Source organism: Bombus flavifrons, chromosome 9 (assembly GCF_040668555.2).
Source record: "Bombus flavifrons isolate JBK064 chromosome 9, iyBomFlav1_principal, whole genome shotgun sequence".
In the NCBI taxonomy this organism is placed as follows: domain Eukaryota; kingdom Metazoa; phylum Arthropoda; class Insecta; order Hymenoptera; family Apidae; genus Bombus; species Bombus flavifrons.
The window spans coordinates 10,129,282-10,152,608 of NC_138450.1; the positions used below are offsets into that span (position 1 = coordinate 10,129,282).

Below are 23,327 nucleotides of genomic sequence, written 5' to 3' on the forward strand. Positions count from 1 at the left end.
AAACTTAACATTTCACGCGTACAAGTAGCTACTGGCTTGATCTCAAGAGAGTTGGATCATTAATCGTCTTTCCATCTTTCGCAGGTCTCTTCAAACGGGCTATATTGATGTCCGGATCAGCGTTAAGCGCTGATGCTATCGGAAAAGCACCCCTACAAATCACCAAACAGGTAGATTCATTAATCTTGATGATACGCAAAATGAAAGCCGATGCATCAACAATTTTCTGCTCGTAATTTCTTTCTATTAAGATACGATGTATTTATTTGGATATTTATTTAACTGCTACCAACAACACGTTATATCTCTTGAACCTAATTCGTATGACTCGTACATACGTGATCGTTATTCAAACGTTTCTGGTACCTTATCATGAAAAATTTGCATCTTAGTTTAGCCGAAAGGCTATTCAGTGTAAAATTTTAACCGTCGAACGTTAGGTGTGAAAAGTGAAAGTATGACAGTACTCTGTGCACGGACCTACATTTGACTCGTGGCGAAAGGAACGTTCGAATTCGTACCTGACATCTTGTCGACAGAAGATCGATATCGTGTTCCCTGCTAGGGGCAAACGAGTCGTGTTCCATACATGTACGATCGCCCCGTTTCTACTCGAAAATAGAAGGATGGAAGGTGGCGGTTGCGATTGGAACTAACAAAGAAGGAAATATCGTTTTTCATCATCGCGACGTGCAGCTACGATTCTAGCAGACACAGGGAACGTTCATTGCGAGTCGTTGAGAGATGGCTCGAATGATTTTTCAGGTGGCGCACGCCCTCAATTGTCCCACCACGACCGACAATGACCTGGCGTTGTGTTTACGTAGCCAAGACGTAAGCACATTGCTGAACGTGAAAATCCACAAGCCGAATTACGTCCCGGCATTCGCGCCGCTGATCGACAACGTGGTTATCCCGGACAAGCCTTTGAATTTGATGAAAAATTCTGAACTATTTGGCAGGTAGGATATTCCAAGAAATGCAGAAATCAATCTGCTACTAGTTCGTAGAAAATACACGTTTTGTTTTTATACAATCTGCACGAAGAAGAACCATTTGAAGATCGAATCTGTCGAACAGGTTTGACCTGATGTATGGCGTGACGGAATCAGAGAAGTTTCACATTCTGTCACCGATAGCGTTGTTGCACGGAATGGTGGATGTGCAGAGAGATGAAGTTTTACGAGAATATGCCAAGGTAATTGTCGAATCGTCAATCTGTTTTCTTTTTTTCAATTTCCTCGTTTGTCAAGTAGAATTCGATCGCGATTTGAAATCGATCGCGATTTATTGGCAATGAAATTGGCACGCGCGAACATCGAGGGGCGGAATTTCGGGTAGGAATATTTGTATACAGACCGATATTGAATCCGGCGAGATTCAGCCGACGCGCGAATAACAAAGTGACGCGATATTTCTTGGTCGGCAGGCGACGCACGAACTGGAAGCGGAACTAATTCTGTCGAAGATTCTGGAACAATACGGCGATTTCTCGGCCGGCTTTACGAACGACTACACGCTGAAGAATCGGGATCTCGTTCTGGATGCTCTATCCGACAGCGGTACCGTCGCGCCATTAATAATGACCGCGAATTTACATTCGAGGGCAAATCCAAAGAGCTACATGTACATCTTCTCGCATCCGAAAGCGATGCAGGAGTACTCCGGCGTAAGTACGTCCTTGGGAACACTTTCAGAGTTAGCATACCGCGAATATACGCTCATGTCGCTTAAAAATGACGAACGCCTCTAAATCTCTTCGTTGAATTCGCTTCGTTCGAGTTCTACGTTCTTTTGCCTCGGATACACGTGGCCTGAGTGAATCCTCCGTGACTGACGATCAGACCGTTTTCATAAAGTCGAATAAAACTTCGTGCAATAGCAATTTGATAAAAGATTCACGCCACGGGCTGGAAAAGCGCGCGATAATGGCGCATCGGTGTGTCTAGCTTGACAAATTCAGCCAGGTCAAGAATCAAGAAGCTGGCAGAAATATTAAGGAGGCGCATAAATCCGCCGAGGCTGTTCTCCTCGTGAAAACTGCAGCACGTACGATTAGACGGTGTACTTTGCATTTTATTCATTTTCTCGCAGCAAGCGCGTGGCGCAGCGGATTCCTTGGCGGAAACAGGCAGCGTGACCTACTGACTGTTCGTTGGTCGGTCGTGCGCAAACGGGGAGAAAAATCCCGGCTACGAGACCCATTTGGACGCCGTCCAACTATTTTTATCGGCGCTGCGTGTCGGCCTGTTACGCTCTGTCCGAGAGTACAGTGACCGACCAGTGTCGTTAAACCGAATGTAACAACGTTTCTGCTTTTCAGCTACAGCTTACAGGCTTGGCTCCCTTCCGTTGGATGCGGGATTTACGAACGATAGACCCCAGACTGCGAGACGTTCTCCACAGGAAATTCATCGCGTCGTCGTTCTTGCCACCGCGCTAGCGAAACCGGCGATAAATCAACCGATTCGCCAAACCTATCTCGATTAATCGTAAAAAATGTAAAAAATTAGAATTCCTCGCAGAAAAATACTTTGACCCTTATCCATCGAATGAGCGGGCACGTGCAATTTGTTCGGAAATCGACCTTCTTACGTTCTACGAAAAGGAAGACTCACTGCCCTCGATGTCTGGAATCTGCAATATATATATACTCAACGATCATTGACCGCGATCGTCCAGAAAGAACGGGCTTATCGAAGAGTATCGATCAACCGGAATATAGAATAACAATGGGGTCGATGGAGTTAAAGCACAACGCAGAGAAGCGGAAGTTAATAACAATGGCTGCGGTTTCGTAGAGAGGCCCCCTCTTGACCGTTCTTCTGGACCGCGAAATTTTGACGAAACTTTGTTGCCGGCCGGCAAAGTATATCGAACCAAGCGCTCTTGTATGTTCGCAGCAACAACGTCAGTGTACCGTGCACGGCGAGGAGCTGCCCTATGTTCTGGGCGTGCCTCTCGATGGGAGCAAATACGACCAGCGTCGCCGATACAATATCGGTGAAACTCTCTTCTCCGAAGCAATGATGAACTGGTGGTGCAGCTTCGCCTACGTGGGGTAAGTTGCTTCTAGGTTGCGCGATGTTACGTGTACGTTGTATAACAAAATCCGAATTATTGCCTTTAGGCTCGGTATCGTTGAAAGGGTTTAAGTAGATCCGCTATTTTCCATTTTCTCTCTTATTCTCTGATCTCTATGCGTTGTCTTCTTTACGGCGAACGTACATTACTGCCGGATGTATCCAAAAGAAATCTTTCGATCGTTCTACCCTTTGCTACGAAAGATGGTCCAGCGCCTGGCCATTTTAACTTGGCACAGTTTTCATAGAGATTTTCCCTACTGTCGAGTAAAATTTAACGGCATAAGATTCCCACCGGGAATTATGCTTCTCAGCAATCGCCGAAACGACCGTTGCGATTCACGACACGAGAAACGAGCATCAGGGAGATTTAACATGGTCGTGGTTAAATCTATTTGGAAAAATAATTACAAGTCTCACCAGCGAGAGTAATATCGGGAAATGGTTAAACATAAATATTCAGTAACGCGTATAATTGAAAATCATGTTTGAAAGCGCGTCAGTCTATTTTCCATTGGTCGGTTGATAATGAATTTCCAGAGCTGGATGAAAGCCTCGCAGTTCTATCCCGTAGTAGTGCATCGCCGCGTGATGTTCCGATTATTTGTATAAAATTCCGTGAGATTTACCGTAAAGCCAGTCAAAGTGAAGTCGAGGGGCGAGGGAGTGGAGGAATGCCATAGATAAATAAAATGCGATGCTTCCATGTCCGCTTTCGAATTTATTATTTAATAATGGAATCGAGCACGACGGGGGCTTCGCTAATTTCAACCGATGACAGCATAAACAGCTTGCGTCGAGCAATGACCGTCCACGAATTTCCATTTTCACTGTTTTCAACGGTTTGCCAAAAATCCGAGAGGTATCATACCTATTCGAAGCTGGATTTTTCGAAACGTGGTAATCGAAAAATAATATAATTTTCGCAATAGAAATTGAATCCGGGACAACGTTAAAAGTAAATTTCCAAAATTTCCATCCTTTTGAGAATGGTCGCTGGAATCGTGGAACGAAGAATCATAAAATGTTCCGTTCATCTTTTCGGTAGAGTTGCTCCGGGATAGAGGGTTCAATCCGTAGATCGTAAATCACGATGACTAAAACGTGCACCGGTTAAATGGGGCGCGATAATTAAAACGTAGGTTAAATGGAGTAGTTGCGAGCCTCGTTCGATCGTTTCTGTTATTTACTATGCGTACGTGTTGTTCTGTAACTCATCGCGAAGCCTGCGTGTGAAAAAGGAGTGGCATACTTTTAACCGTTTAGTGCGTTTAGCAAGGACCAGAATATTAGGATCGGAGTATGTGCATATTCAATGATGGGCAAAGTATCGTGGAAATTGGGCGGCTTTAAGCATTGGCGGATGATCGATCTTTCCGTTTTATTGATCGTTCGCAGTATAATTTTGAGAGAACTGTTTCTAATTTCAGAAAACTTCGAAGAGAATGTAGATTACCGCGTTTGGAAGATAGGTGTACCGAGGTGCGATCGATCCCATGAAAGTTCCAAATTCGGAGAATTTGTTTCCAATTGTGCAATTTGTTAGAAATTGTATACTTGGTGCGTTCGAAAGAAGCGTGTTTTTGTCGGACATAGTCGCACAGAACGAATTCAGACAGAACGATCGCTCGAGAATAACTAAAAATTGTTATACAGTGGAAATGGAAGGTCGGACTGAAATAATGCAACAACGATCCTGTTCCTTTCGATAAAATTGGCTGCCTGTAATTTGACCCTCGTTATTCTGACACCGGTTATTGCTGAATTAACGATCCCATATGTCGGTCATTTTAATTTTCTTCATACAAGTAAATTACCTATATATACAAATTAATGACACATTTCATTTCAAGCAGAGGAGGTGCGGGGCGTTTTACCACGGGCTGGGCCAATCGACTCGACTGTTTTATCTTCGAAAGCACGAAATTTCTCTCGTATTTCATCGCACGCGTCAGGAGATAATTTTCGGAAACGAACTCTACCGGCAATATCGTCTGCGAGTCATCCTTTTTGTTCGTCTCGTCGATCCTATCGGTGTTCTCGTATCGACGATCCTGTATGTAGATATCATATTGTACGATTGTTCGACTTCCTTCGAAACAACAAACAATCGACCAAATCGATAATACGCTCTCTGCAACTGGTTGAGCTATTCGATTCCAGGATCATCGTTTTATATACATACGGAAGAGATAGTTCATTTCGATCAGCGTGATTCGTTTGTGTCAAAACTTCCCGCATTCCTTTATCCCCGATTTTCTGCTGCCAACCGGAGACTTTTTTGCCGGGACAGAAATGCATATGCATCGCGACACGGCGGTGAATCAGGAGGAACTGGGTCGATCCAATTAAGCGAAACAAAGTTGTTTAATGCACGCGGTGGCGGTGGCGGTGGCAGTGGCGGCGGCGGCGGCGGCGGCCGAAGTAGACGCCACGTGTGTTCCACACGGCTTGTGACAGCGGCTGATCGATATTGCGCGTGACACCGTGTCACGCCTCCTTGGAAGAATACACCTGCGATGGTTGCACCCATGCGTACAATATATAAACGAAGGGCGTGGTGCGTCTTTACCTTATGTTATAGCCAATAAAGAGAAATGAATTCTAGAGAAACGATCCTTGAAAAAGTCTGACAATTTCGCTCCCAGACAGGGATGATCGATGCAGTTTGAATTTCGTTCCTGATCAGTGAGTTAGTTCACATTTGAGAAAATATTTCCCCAGCTGTCAATGACGTTTCGTTTAGATCGTCAGTTTCGATCTGGTTGAATTTTATGTTCGCGTAGAAATCGTAGAAGAAAGGAACGTTCGACTGTGAACGGTAAAATTGCGCTCATAGTCGTTTCGGGACAGGGATCATGGTGTTCGCTGGCCGGAGAATGGCTTCCTCTCTCTCTCTCTCTCTCTCACACACACACTCTCTCTTTCCCTTTGAGATACTCGTTCTAGGCAGAAGTTCCTTCGAACGCGCGAGTATCGCGTAACAGAAACGGAGTAGAGTTACCGTGTATCAAAATTTCGATATTGGACTGCTTTTCCGATATCCGAGCGTGGATATACGATATCATTTCGCGCGCGTCGGAGCAGGAGGGCCTGGAAATGCTACCTGGAACGGTTCTTGCCGGAACTTTATTGAAAACATCGCGAAATCGCAATTTTGGTTTTCATTCTGAAATTCGATTCCGATTGAGCCGCGAGAACGACCGACGAGCTTGTAATCTCGTTGATAAAAGTGCTTTACAACAGGGGGCACCTTTGTACGCTTCCATATTTTATTCTACGCTCTGTTTCTTGAAAATGTAGCAAGCTTCGAGGCAGTACTGTGCTTCGTTGTTTAGGGGAAGCAGAAAAACCGTGTGGAAGGGTGTGTTTTTACGTTCAAAACTGATAGAGTCGATGTAAACAAACAATTGAGAAATGTAAACAAATCACTCAGAGTATATAAACGAACGATTTAAGAAATGTAAATAAACGGGCAAAAAACATACGAAAAGCAAACAAACGATTCATCCTTGGAAATCAGAGAATCTTGTTTTTATACAAATTAAAGAATTTTGTTTTTCTTTTGCTTCAAGACTTTTCCAATTGTTTACTGTTCGCAAATTAGGAACCCGAACATTGCAAAGCGGTATCCTTACTTGACGGATGGACCGAAGGAATGGCGCCAATACGATATCGATTGGCCCGAGTACGAACCTCAAAATCAGACCTACCTTAATCTTAGTAAGTCCACAAGGCTGTCTTGTTGATGAATCACGCTGATGGTTGTTACGACGAATACACGAAGTGTAAATTAACATAGCGATTCCACCGAGTACGGGTAGGCACTACCGGTCTGCAGAGATGCAATTCTGGAACGAAGACGTACCCTACCTGCTTCGTCCTCCTGGCAAAGGCACACCTTTGCCGATTCGACCTAAAGGACCAAGACCGCAGATTCTCGACATCGCGGATGGGATCGGAAAGTATGCAAATGCAAGTACGGAATATGACAGCTATGGTTCCAGGTTTGTAACGAGGATTTGGATTAAGAAGGAATAATTTGAATTTCAAGTTTGTTCCATACGAGGTAGATATCTGATGAATACTCTTTTAGGAATAATAAATCCACAACCGTGAAGATTTTCGTGTACGCAATACATCGTTCAATTATCAGGCGTGTTAACGACTGACAATCCTTTAATCGTAAAAATTTCTACCGGTGACACGCGTGTTTATATCCGGCGTTTTTCTCGTTAAAAATTCAACGCGAATGTCAATTGAAAAATTAGACATATTCATTTTCGTACCGCATTATACAAAGCGGTATCTCGGGACTGTTTTTCAACCGTGTGCTAAACATTAATGAAACGTCACTTGCACGCCATCGCGCCTGCTTTCTTGCTTGTTTCGGGCCGCTTAAATTGTCTGTATTATACCCGTTGAATAGAATTCATTCAAACTTGCGTACAATGAGGCGAAACATTCGTTTATTCAAAGTTTTAATTTCACTTCGAACTAGAAGGCATAATTCATTAACATCCTGAAAGCAAGCAACCTATCGGAAGACCCTCACTTTCGACAAACAAACGAAAGCTATGATTGAATTCCTGCGAACAAGTAACCGCTTAAATTCTAACACCTTATCGAATTACTCGCAATCCTGTCTATGAATATCTGTACAAGGCCGTACAAATCTGAGAAACTACCTAACTAACTCCGATCTAAACTCGCGTATACTCATGGAACGATACAACTTTACCCTTTCCCGTGATGAAAGCTTCCGTGCAGACACCTGCAGTTCCCGAAACTTTCGCACTTGCACATGTCCCTGATACTGCGATAAAAATTAACGTTTCCTTTTCTCGTGATTTATCTCCGCAACAAAGCAAATAAGCCTTTTATCCCTTAGATTTAAGGCAGACGATCGCTACGAACCATCAACTACTGCAGACACTACAACTTCCCCGCAATCGGACGAAGAAGCGATTCCACAGCCAAGCACGCCAAAAAGTTCCTCTACAATCACTATGGTGATCGGTTTTGGAGTGGTGTTCTTGTTAATCAATTTCACGGCGTTCGTCTACTTGTATTGCAAGAAACACGATGCGAAAGCTAAAGGGACTGGAGTGAAAAGACGCGTTAGTCAGAGAGAGGATTCGAAACGAGCGAAATCGGACAAGTTCGAGAACCACTATAGAGAGCTCGGTTACAAGAGCGACAGTAAGCCGGATCTGAACGACGTGATAAAGAACGACAAGGCGTACGACAACAACTCGAACTTTGGTAGACGATCGAAATTGTCTAGACAGAACTCTGGATCCACTATTGATACTCACGTCAAGGTTAGGGAGTGGATACAACAAGAGATCGTGCACAGGTAGGTAGTTTCGACCAACGAATCAATTAGAAACAGCTTCTTTGGATAGTTTGACAATGGCGTCGACTCGAGTAAGAGTGTTCTTAGAAATTCGTCGAACAGTTGATGATCCAATCAACGATTTCACTTAAAGACTTCGCCGCTATGAGACGCGAGCTGATTCATCGAAATTACTGCTACGGTCACGATTGTTTTCGATCTTCGATTCCACATCGTCGAAATTTGCTTAGCCAACTGTTTTACTCGTCTCGCAAAAATCGATCGGACGCGAAAGTTTTGAAAAATTGTTTCATTGAAAAGTTTCTTTTCTTCGTGCACGGCCCGTGATTCATAAAATCTTCCTTACGGAAGCATCGATTTTTCTATTTATCAAATGTTTGTATATTTGTGTTCGAAAAGGTGTTCCCCCAGGTTTCTAAGGAAAACGCGAGAAACCTTGCAAAAGGAGCATCAGGACAAGCTAACGAAACAACAAGAAGTGGAGAAGAAAAGATTAGAAGAAGAACTATCGAAAGAAAGGAAAGAGGAGCCGATCTACGACAAAGATCCAGCGCTGGTCGTACGTCCTGGCAAGAAATCAAAGGTCCCAAAGGTCTCCGTAGCCGTTGATGCCACACCCGCGACAAGAACCGAATCGATCCTGAACCAGGTGCCTATCGAGCTAGCAAAGGGCGTCAAACCGGACGATTCGTTCAACAAGAACATCGACTATCCTATAGTCGATCTCAGCCAGTTACAGACAGCTCCTCAAGTGGTTGTCATAGAGCATCATCACTCGAAGAGCGATCCGTTACCAATGGAAAACGTGTTGAAGAGCGTGAAGCCGAATTTCTCCACACCCAGGATATACGAATCCGATTCTGGCAGCGCTAGCAGTCTTTACGCGAAGATTAACCCAAAATTGAAATCCCGCTTACCTCGTCCCGAGCTGGCAGTGAATCCTGACGGATCGACCGTGGATCAGAGCGAGGAAATTTACATGAAGATGGGACCAAAGTTAACTACATTCGGCGCCAACAGTCCACCAAGCTGTGATATAAACGTAACCTGTAGGGAGCCTACGGTAGAGAGGGAATGCGTCAGCCCGGAGGAAGCCCTGAGGACGATCAAGCGCAGAAACTATCCCAAAGTTCTGCCAGACATCGAGAAAAGACGGTCCCTTCCAGCGCCCAGTAGCTTGTTTGCGTCCAAGCAGCACGTCGGTTCGTTGAAGGATTATAGAAGTGGATCGCATTCGTCCTCTCATCAGCCACCTCAGCCTCCCCCAAGGATATTTGGTCCTTCTAAGAGCCTCGAGTTTGCAGAGGAGAACGAGAGTCAGCAGGAGCCGGAATCTGTCATTACTAATCTCCACGTTGGTCCGTTGCTCAGAAGACAAGACTATACAACGAAGAACAATTCCGATCCGAGTATCATCGACTCTTTGGATGATAGGATAGATAGGACTAGAACGCAAGCCGGCGGAAGCGTCGACACTATTTATTCGAATCCCGTGTGTTCCGTTAACGAAACGATTCAACCGACCTCCCACAGCGTGGACAAGGACATAGGGAATCCCATTGCTCTGCTGGAGGCCGGGATCGGCAATCCCAACTGGTACAAATCATCTCCCTCTGGAAACGATACTTGTATAGTGACGGCGTTGTCGGAACCAAGAATCACTGGCAGAGAAATGAACAAACAGGCTCAATTTGGAGGCTCGAACTGGGACACCAGGATCCCCGCAATAGAACCAAGAATCGTTATCACGCCTAGAGTTGGGAATCTTCTGGGACAGGCGAATCAGAACTTGAGTCAAATCGTGGTGAATCTAGCAGACGCCACATCCGATGAAAAATTGGACCGAGAAATTAAATTCGGTACTCCGTTAGACTCGAACACGTCCAGCAGATCTAATATGAGCTCGATGGAACAATTGCAATCAGATTCGTTAACTTCGTGTTCGTCTCCCGATTCAAAATTATCAAATATCGCGAGCCAAGAACGGAAAGAACCGCGAATAATAATTACGGCGAGGGATACCAAGGTTTCGTCCTCGAACATGAAGCAACCCAAAATTATCATCAAACCTACGTCCAGTTTGCAGAGGACCAGGGATCACAGAAATATTCCTAAAGTGTCTGCCATTCCACCTCCGGAACAAAGTTGTCAGAGCATCGATAGGGACAAGCTAGCGGAGCAGAGGGAGAAGCCACCTCTAAAAGAGAAACCGAAGATCACGAGGATTCCATCGTTTTCCAGGCGCAAGGAAGAGCCTTCGGGCGAAATCGAGAGGCCACCCATCTCCTCGTATCCTGAGAAAACGGAAATCGTGCACAGGGTGGAGGCAGTGGCCAGCGGAAAAGTGGTGAACGTGTCCGTAGCTTGCGATGGGAAGTCGAGCATTCCGATGTTACAACGGAAAGAGAGCGAGAAGTGTTCGAGCACAGAGTCGAGCAACGGAGCCTTGAATACGGGCACGATCAAAAAGAAGCCGGTGAACAGGAAGTAGGAAGCGTCTATCGCGTGCTTCATGTACTATTGTTAAACTTCAGCTACGTATTTTCAACTGAGTAGCACTATGCGTTTGGAATCGGTAATCTGATGGTCCGCTTGAAGCTGTAATTCTGTGATGATGGTTGAAACAGAGAAGGGACAACAATTATTTTTGGTTTAACTGGACATACAATTTTGGAAAAGAATTTTAAACATGGTGGAGAAAGAAGAACGACTTTGGTAAAGCTTGGGGACTATAAAATTGAAAGTGAGTGCGATAAGATGTCGTTTGAGGTTCGAATCCCTTGAGTTACGAGCAGGCCAGCCGATATGAAATGCCGAGTGTCGAGTGGAAAGATAAAGGGAAGCTAATGAAATTGTGATCGAGGTTCTTAATTAGTTTCCGTAGTGGCACAACGAATGCCCAGTATAATAATGGATTTTAGTACAACGAAATGATCTGCAAATCTTTTTCATACTTTAGATATATGATTTCTAGTATTTTAATGTTTAAATAATATGATTTCTGTAGTAGATACAATCTTTTTGTACTATTTTCAGTAATATTACCAATTATCAGAGCAGACTTTAGTTCGCCTGAATCTTTTGCTACTGGATGAAAGACAAACCAGCGAATTTTAAACAAATTCTTCGGATGTGATACTCTTTTCTAACCGCAGCTGTTTAACGACCTTATTTTTACATAGAATCGTTCATTGTATAACCGACATTCCTATTTCTCTCGTAGGTTGTTCTTTCAGAATTCAAACATTATTAAAATTTTCTCTCAAACATCGCTACTTAATGTTTAATTAAAATTTAGCAATTACAATTTAAGATTATATGTACCTTAGTTACGTATCTGTATGCTAAATGCTGCTTACCTTCGATTATTTTTTTAATCCTACTGTTTTCTTTTTAATGTTGAAAGATCATTTTTCTCTTTTTATCTAGATTCCCGTTCTTACCTGATTCTCGTTTAAATAATTCCTTCTTTTTTACCACGTTATCGAACGTCTTGTTCGCTCGGTCTAACATGTACACGAAGCTGAAATAAACGATTTTCATACTTTTCTAGCGGAGCAACGTGGGCTGAAAGTGTTTCCCTGAGAGGAGTGTCGCGGCGAGTCTCTGGTTATCATTTTTCAGTACGCGGCTGGCGTACCATTTATCTTGCAACTTTACCTTTATCCACCGGAACTTTATTATTAAGTAAAACAAAGTCTATAAGTCACAGAGCGTTGCCGGGAGGTGGAAGCTGTCTGAAGTAAGGGCTTGGTGGAAAGGGGAACGGGGGTTGGAAACGACGTGAAAACGGCTACCGACTTCACCACTCATACCCCAAATCGTTGTAACACCGTGTACGTTTGTGAATCGAATTGATTCTCCAAGTTCTACCAGAGTAATGCGATTTCCCTGCCGACCGATAAAGAAAAGTTCATTTCATTCCGGCTTTCCCCCTGATTACACGCGGTGCCACTTCTGTCTGACCAATTGCGACAACATCCTTGACAATAGCTAAAAACAAATGTTTCGCGAACGAATCCAACGTGAAGTATCGCCAGTAAGTGTTTGCATTTTCAATTCTTATTCCAGTCACATGTCTGCAACTTGGTCGCTTCCTATAGGCTGGAACATCCTAAAGAATCGTAATAATATAATATCTGCATGACAAAAAATTAAATACACGTGTGGAAGATTGAACAGTTGAACAATTGAACATCGAACAATTACCATTGAACATTGGTCTCTCGTATTAATTTTGTTCACATCATTTTTTTTATATATATATCCGAGGCTAATACAATTCGTATTTCCCTTTTTATTTTGTATGTAGATTTTTTCTATGTTAAAAAAGAAATCGATCGATAAAGCGATGTACGCTACCAGCGATGCTCGATTGAAATATCGTCCTGGCTGCGCACGCGAGAATATTGTGTCATAAAATGTGTATTGCTGTTGAAACAATGAAATACAAGTGAATTGGTGATGTTTTAAGGGTCCTTTACCGCACGAACGGTGCAAATATCTCTTTGTCATATTTGTCCAGAAGATATATACGACGAGGTGGTGGTAAAATTCGCGGATATTTTTCCAAAGATCCAACCTGTACCTTTCGAAGGAACGACGTGAGAGTTACACAATCGTGAATGGTGTTCCGTAATGCGTAAAAACAGTTGAACGATCGTTTCGCAGCGAAAAATGAAGAACGTTAATAGATACGATTCCATTCTTAGTTTTATCCCTAAGATTTGTCCACTTTTGTTTTTTTTTTTTTTTTTTTATTGATAATTGATATACGCAAAAGAAAGATAGCCTTTAATAAGGAAAGAAGTACGTTGGTCTTGATTTATATCCCGCGATTTACGCTTTTTATGCAGAATCCCATGGAATCTGAGAATTCCCAGTTGTTTATCACGTAAAATTTCATCCTGTCTCGTCCGCTCTTTTTATGCACAATATGTTGGTAATAGACGCGTGTTTTTATCCTTCCTCCATTTCCAAGTCAGTCACCTGCATAGTTCACTTAATTTTTCTTTCAAAAAAAAAAAAACCCTTTCGTCTCTGTCTCTGTATTTCCTCTCTGGGATATGTATTTTAAAATTATCGACGTCATAGTTATCGATTGTTTACTATGAGACATACAGCTGCAGTTGTAAAGCATCGAAGAGTAACCGACGAAAGTTTGGTGCGTCGATAGAATAGCAAGTTCGGGGTCTCGGGACTGTCGGGGATGAACTCTCGATTTGCCGGCCGGTGTAATGGCGCGGATTTGATAAATTCGCTGGACGTTTAATGGAAGGGGCCACGTGGCTTTCACGAGACAAGTTTCTGCTTACTGATAGCGCATAGTTAAAGTACCTTTAGTTCGACAAAGAACAGAGGACTCATCTTTCCTTCCAAAAAGTTACTTCGAGTACATTAAAAGAGGTAATCCAATCGATCGTCATAACGAGTATCGACGAGTAACCAGTTTCTGACCATGCAAGGAAAGTTAAACGCTGTCGAATTGGATTATTGAGTTTCGTAGGCCTTTGCAAATTAAACGGAATTGTATTCGCGGCTTGCGATACATCAAAGGAAACGCGATATCGATTGCCGAAATGGCGCTTCTGCTAGTCTCGAAGGTTCACGCGCATGTAAGTCGCACACGTACGCGCGAACGTACATCGGGAAAATATATCTAGTGGCTGCATCGGGCCAATTTGCATTGCTAAACGTCGTTTCACATTCGATTCGCTCCCGGCTTCTTCGGCTTCGATGTTTGCACACGCGGATATGCATGTGCTCCGGGCTGCTGGCTTGAAATTGGCAAATTTCAAGCGGAAACGGTGAAAAAACGCTTGTCACCGTTACTGTTGTTAAATCATTTACAAACGATAACGCTGTCGGCTAAAAGAAGGAACCGGCGATCCGGAATGCTTGACTAGATAAACAAATTTTCTAGACACTTTTCAAAATATCGCGAGAATGTTTTCAACAGTTTAATATTTTGTTCCGACACATTTTATTCTAAAAGGAAGATATAAAAATAAAGATGATTGTAGTCGTAAACAAATAAAATAGAATGTCTATTTCCGAAAATAACATACAGATTGCACAAAGGTTGGTTGAAGTATCATTGTTTCGTTATATACATATCTTCTGTAATATCGCAGGCTTTTCTCCGTCCTAAATAAATTTCGAAACAAACTTCATTTTACATAAAGAACGATATAGAATACAACGCGCGCTAAAAATCACGAAGTTAAATGACATTCAATGCTAAACGTAGTTACTACTAGCGTGATCACACTGTCTCTTTCCACGAACAAATGTCTCACTCCGAGAAGAAGTAACTGGAGCAACTGAAATCGTCGCTCTACTCGTCATCCGTGCCAGAATTCTAATAACTCTACTCCACACTTTTGCGAGTCAATGAGATATAAAAACCGTGCGTCGAGTAGCGGGAAACCGAGAGAGCCAGGTGCAGCCGCGACAAACGATCCGATAATGAGGGATGCATCCGTTCGTTCGCCTTGCTTGCTAGCAAATAGCTGAACAATTCGAGGGTACGGGTTGACAGTGAAGCCACCACTCGGAATGGGCGGAGAGTTTGGAAACAGAGAAACAGGAGACGGCGAGAACTGAACCGAACGATTACCAAGCATTAGTTACGGTGCAGCGTAACGTAGCCTCTGGGCGCAGCAGTTTGGAAAGCCGTAATTGCAAGACAACTCTTGGCCTTTCGCCTGACGGGGGCGGATTAGTGGCAACGAGTGCTTATATCGTGGGTGTGACATCGCGGAACTGTCGTCCAGTCAGCTGGACGAACACGCGACCCATCGTCCACGTGATGTACGATGCAGTTTCGTGGCTGATAAACGTTCAACGGTAGAATGACGCGGGGAAAGAAGAGGTATCAGAGCGATCGTGGTTTTTAGAGTCGAGGCTTGATTCTCGCGATGGGATTCTAGAAATTCTACCTCGTAGAATTATACTTTAGATCCTTAGCCGCAGTTACGATGTCGGAGCGCGTTTACAAAAAGAACGAGAGCGTGGAAAAAAGCGCGCAAGCTGAGGAATCTTTACCACGAGACGAGCAAGTTTCCGGATTCTCCTATAAATCCATAACGTTCTTAGGTTGACATGGAAGACACGTATCATGAATTATTCCCGGTGTTCTGGTTGCTCGAATTATTCATAAGAAAACAAATGTCGTTCGAAGTAGTTGGTTCTATTCGGAATCGAGACTTTGAGTAGCGTCACGTTACGAAAGAATCCATAAATCTACGGATGGTTCTGCCTCGTATATATCGATGATGCCTTAATTCGGGTACAACCTGCCCAAGTTTTAGAAATTCGAAATTCGAATCCATAATCTATTAGCTTCCGTTTGTAAAATCCGACATTTGTAAGCTGAATTCAGTCTCAAGTATTACGGGTTATTCCAAAGGGTTTTTCCTTCATATGTATATTTATACCCATATGTAAATAAATAAACAAGTAAATAAATAAATAACGCGAGCACCATTTTCTTATGCTTCAGTTCTATACGAAAATTCCATGTCAAAATATAATTCGTTCTTCGAATAACTTCAATTTCATAGTGAAATAATTTCGTACTACTATGTAAATAGGGCAAATCACAAGAGAGGAGACAAGCGTGCTTCAGGAAATCCATTTCAAGGCTGCCTGACCGCGTGAAGGGGATCTATTAAAATCATTCTGCAGTATAATCAGCGCCCTCGAAGTGCAAATCAGCCTCTAAATAGTCCTGTAGTAGATCGACCTCTCGTTATCGTGTCCCGTAGCGGGTTCGGTGAGAGTAGTGGTAGTCTAATTCCCAGCCTTCGAGGCTGAGCCAATTAATAAATTTGTACCGGTCGGCTGGCCATAGAACAGGCCTCTGTCTCCGCTTCTGCTTCAAGAGATATCCATTGTTGTCGAGACAATGCCGGCTACTTGCTAGTTAGACTACCTAACTGTCCGCGGTAACGATCGTGCGCGATGTCAGATTAATTAGATTTCAAAGGGAACGCATCGAAAGGGGCTGAACTCTGTTTAATCAGCCATAGTTCGAGTGCCAGTCGAGAAATATCGTCGACGATGGCAGTCAGAGGTTTGCGTTCATGGAAAAATACTCGAAAACCACGACGAGCAAACGCCAACGCTGGCTTCTATCGACAGAATTTCGTGATTTCTTTCACGGCGAACGACATCGGTGGTACGTGCTTCGTGATCAATTTCTCCGTGAATACGTGAGATCACCAGGATGTACGCGGTTTCCTGTTGGTGGTGATACGTCGTTAATCATTTGTGTCTCGATTGCTACGGGATGTAATTTCGCAGACACGGAGGAGGAAAGCGGAATGGATTCAAGGAAGATAGTTTCAAGGGGCTCATTTTCAGAAAGTTCAACCAGAAGCTTTGCCGCTGTTGAGATTCAAACAGCTGTGCTTCTAGCTGTCCTTTGCACATTCATCGATGACTTTGCATTTAAAATTAAACGTTCCAAAAATAAAGCTATTTTCCTTACAGGCTAAAAAGTTAGAATGTAATTTGAATTCGATCTCACCTGGCGCAATTTTCGAGCTTAAAGAATAGAAATTCAAGCAAAAGTTTCGGTAAACATCCGCCACAGGGGTATATCAGAAAAGCAAGTAACCAGACATTTTCGGCCGTTCAATTTCTCGTTGGAACTTTCTATTTTCGCAGCCGATTATTTTCGCGTGTTGAAAAGCGGGTGGCGGTAAGAAAGAGAACGAAAGGAACGAGCGTTCCGACGACACTGTTCGCGGCTCGATCGCCAGAGAACCTTGCGACCTCGCAATAGCATTCCGACCGGTGTTTCCAACGACATATCCACAGGAAATATCGATTATCGGATATTCGAGTGATTAAACGCATCTGTGAGGCGTAGCAGTTCGGTGCTCGCCACTAAACGACCCGACCTGTTTGTAAATCATGAAAACGCTACGTTTTTGAACGTTTCGTTTCTTTTCTCGCCCTCCTGCGTTCACCTATATCACCTTTGTCGTTCAATCGCTCGCTGAAATTACCTTCGCTAATTAGGTAATATCGATTACGTGTATTCAAAAGCCAGACGGTAAGATCTACATATATCGATCGACTACGTTATCGCATCTCGGTACTCGCTGTATATCACAGGGAGATCAAGGCGAGTATACGTTGCGAATCGTGCACGTGTCAATTCAGTCCCTTGAGTCATTAACCACGAAATAGGTTCTTGTTGCTTTGCTGAATTTATTTTTAATCGCTTGGGAATGTGAGACAGAAGGATAATCCGTAAGTAATAATTATTCTTCGTTTTTCATACACCATGTTGACAACCTTCATTTTGGGGCGTATTTATATTAAAATTTGAGGTTGGCAGATGTACCAACTTGCTTCGTGGTTTCCCGATTCGATTACAGCGACCGTAGAAATTGAAGACCCTAATATTTAGAGCTTACAAAGAATCATAGCTGTCCTTTTCGAGCGACCGGCAGTCTTCTTCTTTAACTTCCAGTCGTTAACTTTCTCTGGAATTTATTTTTGCCCTTCATGGGCGGATGATCTTTCTCGCGCGTCCGACTCATGTTTAAACATGACGGAATGGATCTTGTTCGTAAATTAAATTTCCTTCAGGCTCAGGGAATGGACAGTTTCTTCACTTCGTGCTTTTACGTTTCGCTGCCGATCTGGCTGCCTCGTAAAAGTATGTCTTATCTTGCCAAGGGTAAGTACCATTTGAGTGTCGAGTTATACGAGATCGTATCTGAGAATGCTACCGTAAGGTCAAAACCCAAATAAAATTTTCACGACCGCTAATTTACGAAATGGCGGGAGCTCGCTTGTCGTACGACCAGTCGCACCAATTTCTTTGTTCGGAATTTAAGAATTCTGCGTGATCGCTCGATAAAACTCGAATAAATTGAAACCCTGTAAAAGAAGAAACCGGACGGAATGAATTCATTGGCAGTGGAAGAAAGGAGGATTGGCCTAATGAAAAGAAACGTAAACGGCTGTCAAATTATTATAAATGTATCAAAGTTCAAAAGAAGCAGCAATAAATTACACCAAATTACAACACATAAAGATACCCTGGATAACTGAAATGCGACGAGACCGGTGGATAATCGGCGAAAACTCATCGATCATCCCAACGATTACCGCTGAACCTAAAACGTTCCGATTTGCCGCAAAAATCTTCCCTTCCAACTGGCGGTGAAATTCCAGGATCTCGTGAGGCGTAAATTACACGAAACGGGACAACAAGATTCCGTTTATCGGTTAGAATTCCGCGGATTGTAACGGCGTGGGTGTTTCTTTTCCATCGTCGACATTCCAGTGGTTCTTTCGATAGGTAATTAATACAGAACGCCGAAAATCACTCTTATGGCGAATGATGGAGCGGCCTACGGAAGGAGAGACTGAAACGGGTAGACGGCAAAAAAAGTGGCAGACAAAAAGAAGTAGACGAAAGAACGCGACGCGGCAATTCTGGAGACACGGTCGTCGTCTATCTATAATGAAATCTCCAGCAATATTTTCATCGCGGTGACTCGGCCAGCAATGTGGCGATGCTGGGAGCCAAGCTAATGTTCCTCCTGCTGTAATCCCGTCGCTTGGTAAACTTTGAATTTCATCGGGACGCCTTTTGCCAACCCCCCTTTATCCACGGCTTCCTCCGTGCGATGAAAATCCTGTTTTTTTAGAGCGGAAGAAATTGAAAATTCGCACGATTTCTCGGGGATTTCTTCAATACTAACAACTTGAAAGCTTCCCGGTAGAAAAAAAGGAGGATAAATTCGTTAAAACGTTATATCCCGGGAAATTTAATTTTCATAGAGTACTTAAATTTCTAATAAATACGATTGAAACGAAAAAACAACGTTAGAAATTTCAATACAGATCTGTCGAATTTATGTGAGAAGATGAAAGAATTTTGAAATAATAAACATGCAAGCTACTATAAATTTACGAGTAGAAGCATCTTTATACATTTAGTGCAAGCAGTGCTAACGATCAGGCTGATACCTTGTTGTAGGTTGACAGAGAAAAAGGGATGCTTGTTAGAGATCCACGTTTTTCCTTTGCTCGTTACCAAAACTAGCTTACGTATCTGAATCATCGGCAAGCTTGCTTTCGTTTCTGTTTCATTCCGCCTCCCTTGCTGGCCGTTCGTTACAAATTTCTATTTAGTTGTTTGTGTCGAATCGGAGCCCTCGTGTTTCATTCTATTTCCACTTTGGCAGCGGATACAAGAGCCGCGTACAACGTTGCTGTCACTCCCCCAGTCCGTTACTACACGCAAATCCCTTTTCTCTGGGGTTTCGTACATTTCTCCCTAGGACATTAGCTTTCCCGTATCTCCGGTAAGCTAGTCAACATTTTTTTTTTAGAGATGAATAGCTACAACGTCGAATGTGAAATTAAGTACAATTTCACGTAATGTGCAGAACGAGAATGACGAAAGAGTTGCAGTAATTTGTTTTGCAAGTAATTGATTATTACATTAATTTCTATAGGTTATGGCTTATTTTGCAAGAAATTGGATTACGAAAGTCCATTCGAGAGAATATTACAAATGAACATTCTCTTAACTATTTCCCGTCTGTTTCATTTTTTTACGCTCTCATTCCCTTTGTTATTATCCCTTTGACTTCGACAGAGTATGAATTGTATTATATAAAAAGAACACTGTTTGAACGCATGTTTCCCAGAATTCCTGCTTCATTATGCAAAAGAATTATTTATGATTAAAAATGTAATATGACGAAACGAATGGAGAACCTATAAAATAAATGAAGTCCGTATACTAACAAACAATAGAAAATCAAACATTAAGGACCACCTATTATTTCCGTTTATCGATTTAATCGGTTCCTGGACATTATTCTCTCAAATTTCTATATCGATCACGCTTTTCACTCCTCAAAATTTCTCTCAAAATGCAGCTGTAGCGTACTCGTTCTAGAATTATTTACAGCGGATGAAGAAGCTCCATGTAGCTGACCAAGTGAACTCAAAGGAGGTAGTGGTGCGCAATTTCATTTAATTATATTACATGAACGCTGGCGAGTGAGCTTTCAACGGGTCGGTAGTAGAAGCGGAATTACTTGGCTAGTAGTTGACAGTCGGTCAGATACTATTCTTTCGCAGAGGTACCTTTCGTTCTACCTACACCCTCTGCCTTACGTCTTGTTTCACCTTCGCCCCTCTAAATTGAATCTCACGCTGCGTTTTCATTTATTTTCTTCGGACTTTGGAGATTGCTGTTGCTACTGTTGCTGAATTTCGCGTCCAACACAAAGAGTTTACGTTAGGTAGTGGCAGCAGCTGTTTCTGAAGCCAGACACCTTCTTTCAGTTGCTTCTATCTCGCCATCAGCGTATCTTGAGAGACGGTCGACAGGGTGATTCATCTTCCGGGAGGGGATTATTGTGGGCTGGCTGTAGCCGAAAGCTTCCTGTTGCCCGTCTTCTCGTGTCAGCTTTACGCGCTTCTTCTTCTTCTTCTTCTTCTTCGTGGTCGTAGTGCTGCTAGTCTTCTTTTTCTTTCTGCCACGTCCTTCGTTGTACTGATCCCGTACCAGGAGCTCGATGACCACGACTCACCTTTCCGGAACACATCCCCAAGGATTTCTCTCGTTAAACCGCGGCCGTTCGACGTTCGGAACGTCGACTTCGTTTCCCGTGATTCCCTGTGAAACCCTTACTCTTCGGATAATTCTAATCCTCGCGATCGCTACTTCGTTTTAGTGTATAAAGAGAATGCTACCTTTTGAAATTATCAAATGGCTAGCTAAAATAAACATAGAAGGTATTTGATTTCAGGAAAACATAAACTTTAGTAATCTAAATAATATAAATCGAATTTCTGTACAACGTGTACGAATTTAATAGTATATTAAACGCGCAAAACAACGTATGCGATGTAGAAAGTTAATAAGATAAAATATCTTGGTAGAAATTTTATAACTATTTATATCAGAGACCATACTCGCTAACTAATAACAAAATGAAAATGGGCTAGATATTATAAAGGAAGACGTCATTTACAATTTTTCTATGTAAAAGCCATGTGTATATATGCTCTTCCCCAACGAATAAAAATAAGTTCCATGTGTGAACTCCATAAAGACCTGGATTTCGTGCAGTTGTTGTTTAACGCGTTTAAGTTACACCTCCATGTTGTTTCCGTTGGACGAACAATGATGGAAGCTGCAAGGAATATGGCAACAATGAGAGAAGAGTGTTACCTTTTCTCACCGACGAGCAATTGTTGTTTATCGATCAGACAAAGATATAGACGACGCGTTTAATTAAAATACTACGGGTACAGGTGTTCGCAGATGACCAAGAACTAAGTAGTAAGTTCAGATTCTCCCGAGAAGACCGTGCGCCGAGATGTCGATCGGAAGTTGAACCAGCCGGCGCGTCTCTACGTCCCAACAATTCGGCCACGGGAACTACCGTTGGAATGAGTTTAAAAAACTGACACCAACACGTGAGTTGTTTGCTAGTTTCACAAAATGATTTCGCGTCGACTGCCATGCAGGTCCTCGTCAGCTAACTGGATCCATCCGGAGGTTTGGCAGCGTCATTATGAATATGTACACGTATTAATATCCAAGTATTAATCATGGAACTTTTTCCTCGGCCATTAATTTTTAGCTCTTGTAACACGGATATATCTCGTATCTTCTTGAAAGTTTCTTCGATTCGCATAAAATGATGATAACGTCAATGCGATATAAAAAGAGCAAAAGAAAAATGCAAAGGAAAGAAGAGAAGATTCATCGAAAACATGAGACGACTAAAGGCCGTTGCCGCTTGAATCTTCCTTTCAGCAAAGACCACGGATTTTGATAAAGAAAACCACAAGATACGCGGTTTTTTCCGTAGACAACAGCAGACAGAAACTCGCTGAAAGTGGGTAGGAATCGCAGCCCAAATGCCACCACAATACTTCGTTATTTCTTTCGTTCGAAAGACGCACGAATGCCATCTAGCAGTCCTTCTATATTAGACGGGATTTTTCAACTTCTGCCAGAGATGCAGCTTCTTCCTAGAAACCCCAGGTGGGAACCAAAAGGTGGGAACCAAAAGTTGGAAAAATGGGTCGTATCGAAGGTTTTTTTCGAACATACTGTACGCGTAGCGAGAGACTACGACTTTTTAAGAAATTTAAATCACCGGATAGATTCAGGGTGTAGTTGGAGCATGATGGATAAATTCACTTGGGGCATTTTATTATATTAAAAAGGGGTTTATAAAGGAAATTTAAAATTACTTGAAAGTTGTAATTGTTTTAAATTCCTGGTTAAAATCTCCGCGGTTAAGTGTTCTTTGGTCTCGTGCTTTAGCAAGGAGGAAGTTTAGTTTGATAACTTAAGAGACAACCGTGAGCCTTGGAAAGTTAGCAGACTACGCCTTTGTGTCATGCTACGTGTGGACGAAAAACCGAGCTGTAAGAGGAGCAATCAAAAATTGAAATCTGCCTTGAATCTATGAAATTTTAATCCGGTGCGAGTTCAACAAAACTACCAGAGGGGAAAGGCGACGAAGTTGCGGTTTCTTTACCAACATCTGGTTGCCTTTGTCGTGTATATTTCCTTGAGATTTGGTAAATTCACGCGCCGTGATCGCGCAAAACAGCGCCATGTTGAATGAGGAAACGTTTAAACTGTCTCGGTTCCCCTTCGTCGTTGAAACCCATCGTAACTCCAGCCGACACAAGAATTCGTGATAAGGAACAGCATTTAAAGGAACTTCTATGGGAAGTTGCAGCAAACTTTCATTCATTGAACTTTCCGGCTAATAAAACTTTTCACTTTAATTTTCCACTGGACGGCTGATAATTCTTTGTATCGAAAGATATGCGTTTGACGTTTTAAATTTCCTGTAAAAATTTGTTGAAAA

At 42.7% G+C, this 23,327-nt stretch overlaps 1 protein-coding gene across 8 annotated transcripts in view; it reads left to right on the top strand.

Moving 5' to 3' along the window:
• LOC138183619 (uncharacterized) overlaps positions 1-13,110 on the top strand; it is a 56,826-nt gene extending 43,716 nt beyond the window's left edge. For all 8 annotated transcript variants that reach the window (XM_069120825.1, XM_069120826.1, XM_069120827.1 and 5 more), the window contains 9 exons: positions 85-170; positions 766-962; positions 1,081-1,198; positions 1,430-1,669; positions 2,904-3,061; positions 6,691-6,806; positions 6,886-7,090; positions 7,975-8,442; positions 8,842-13,110. In XM_069120825.1, coding sequence (XP_068976926.1) covers positions 85-170; positions 766-962; positions 1,081-1,198; positions 1,430-1,669; positions 2,904-3,061; positions 6,691-6,806; positions 6,886-7,090; positions 7,975-8,442; positions 8,842-10,933 — 3,680 coding nt within the window. In that variant the 3' untranslated portion in view covers positions 10,934-13,110. The remainder of the gene's footprint in view (positions 1-84; positions 171-765; positions 963-1,080; positions 1,199-1,429; positions 1,670-2,903; positions 3,062-6,690; positions 6,807-6,885; positions 7,091-7,974; positions 8,443-8,841) is intronic.
• Positions 13,111-23,327: the final 10,217 nt, after the last annotated feature.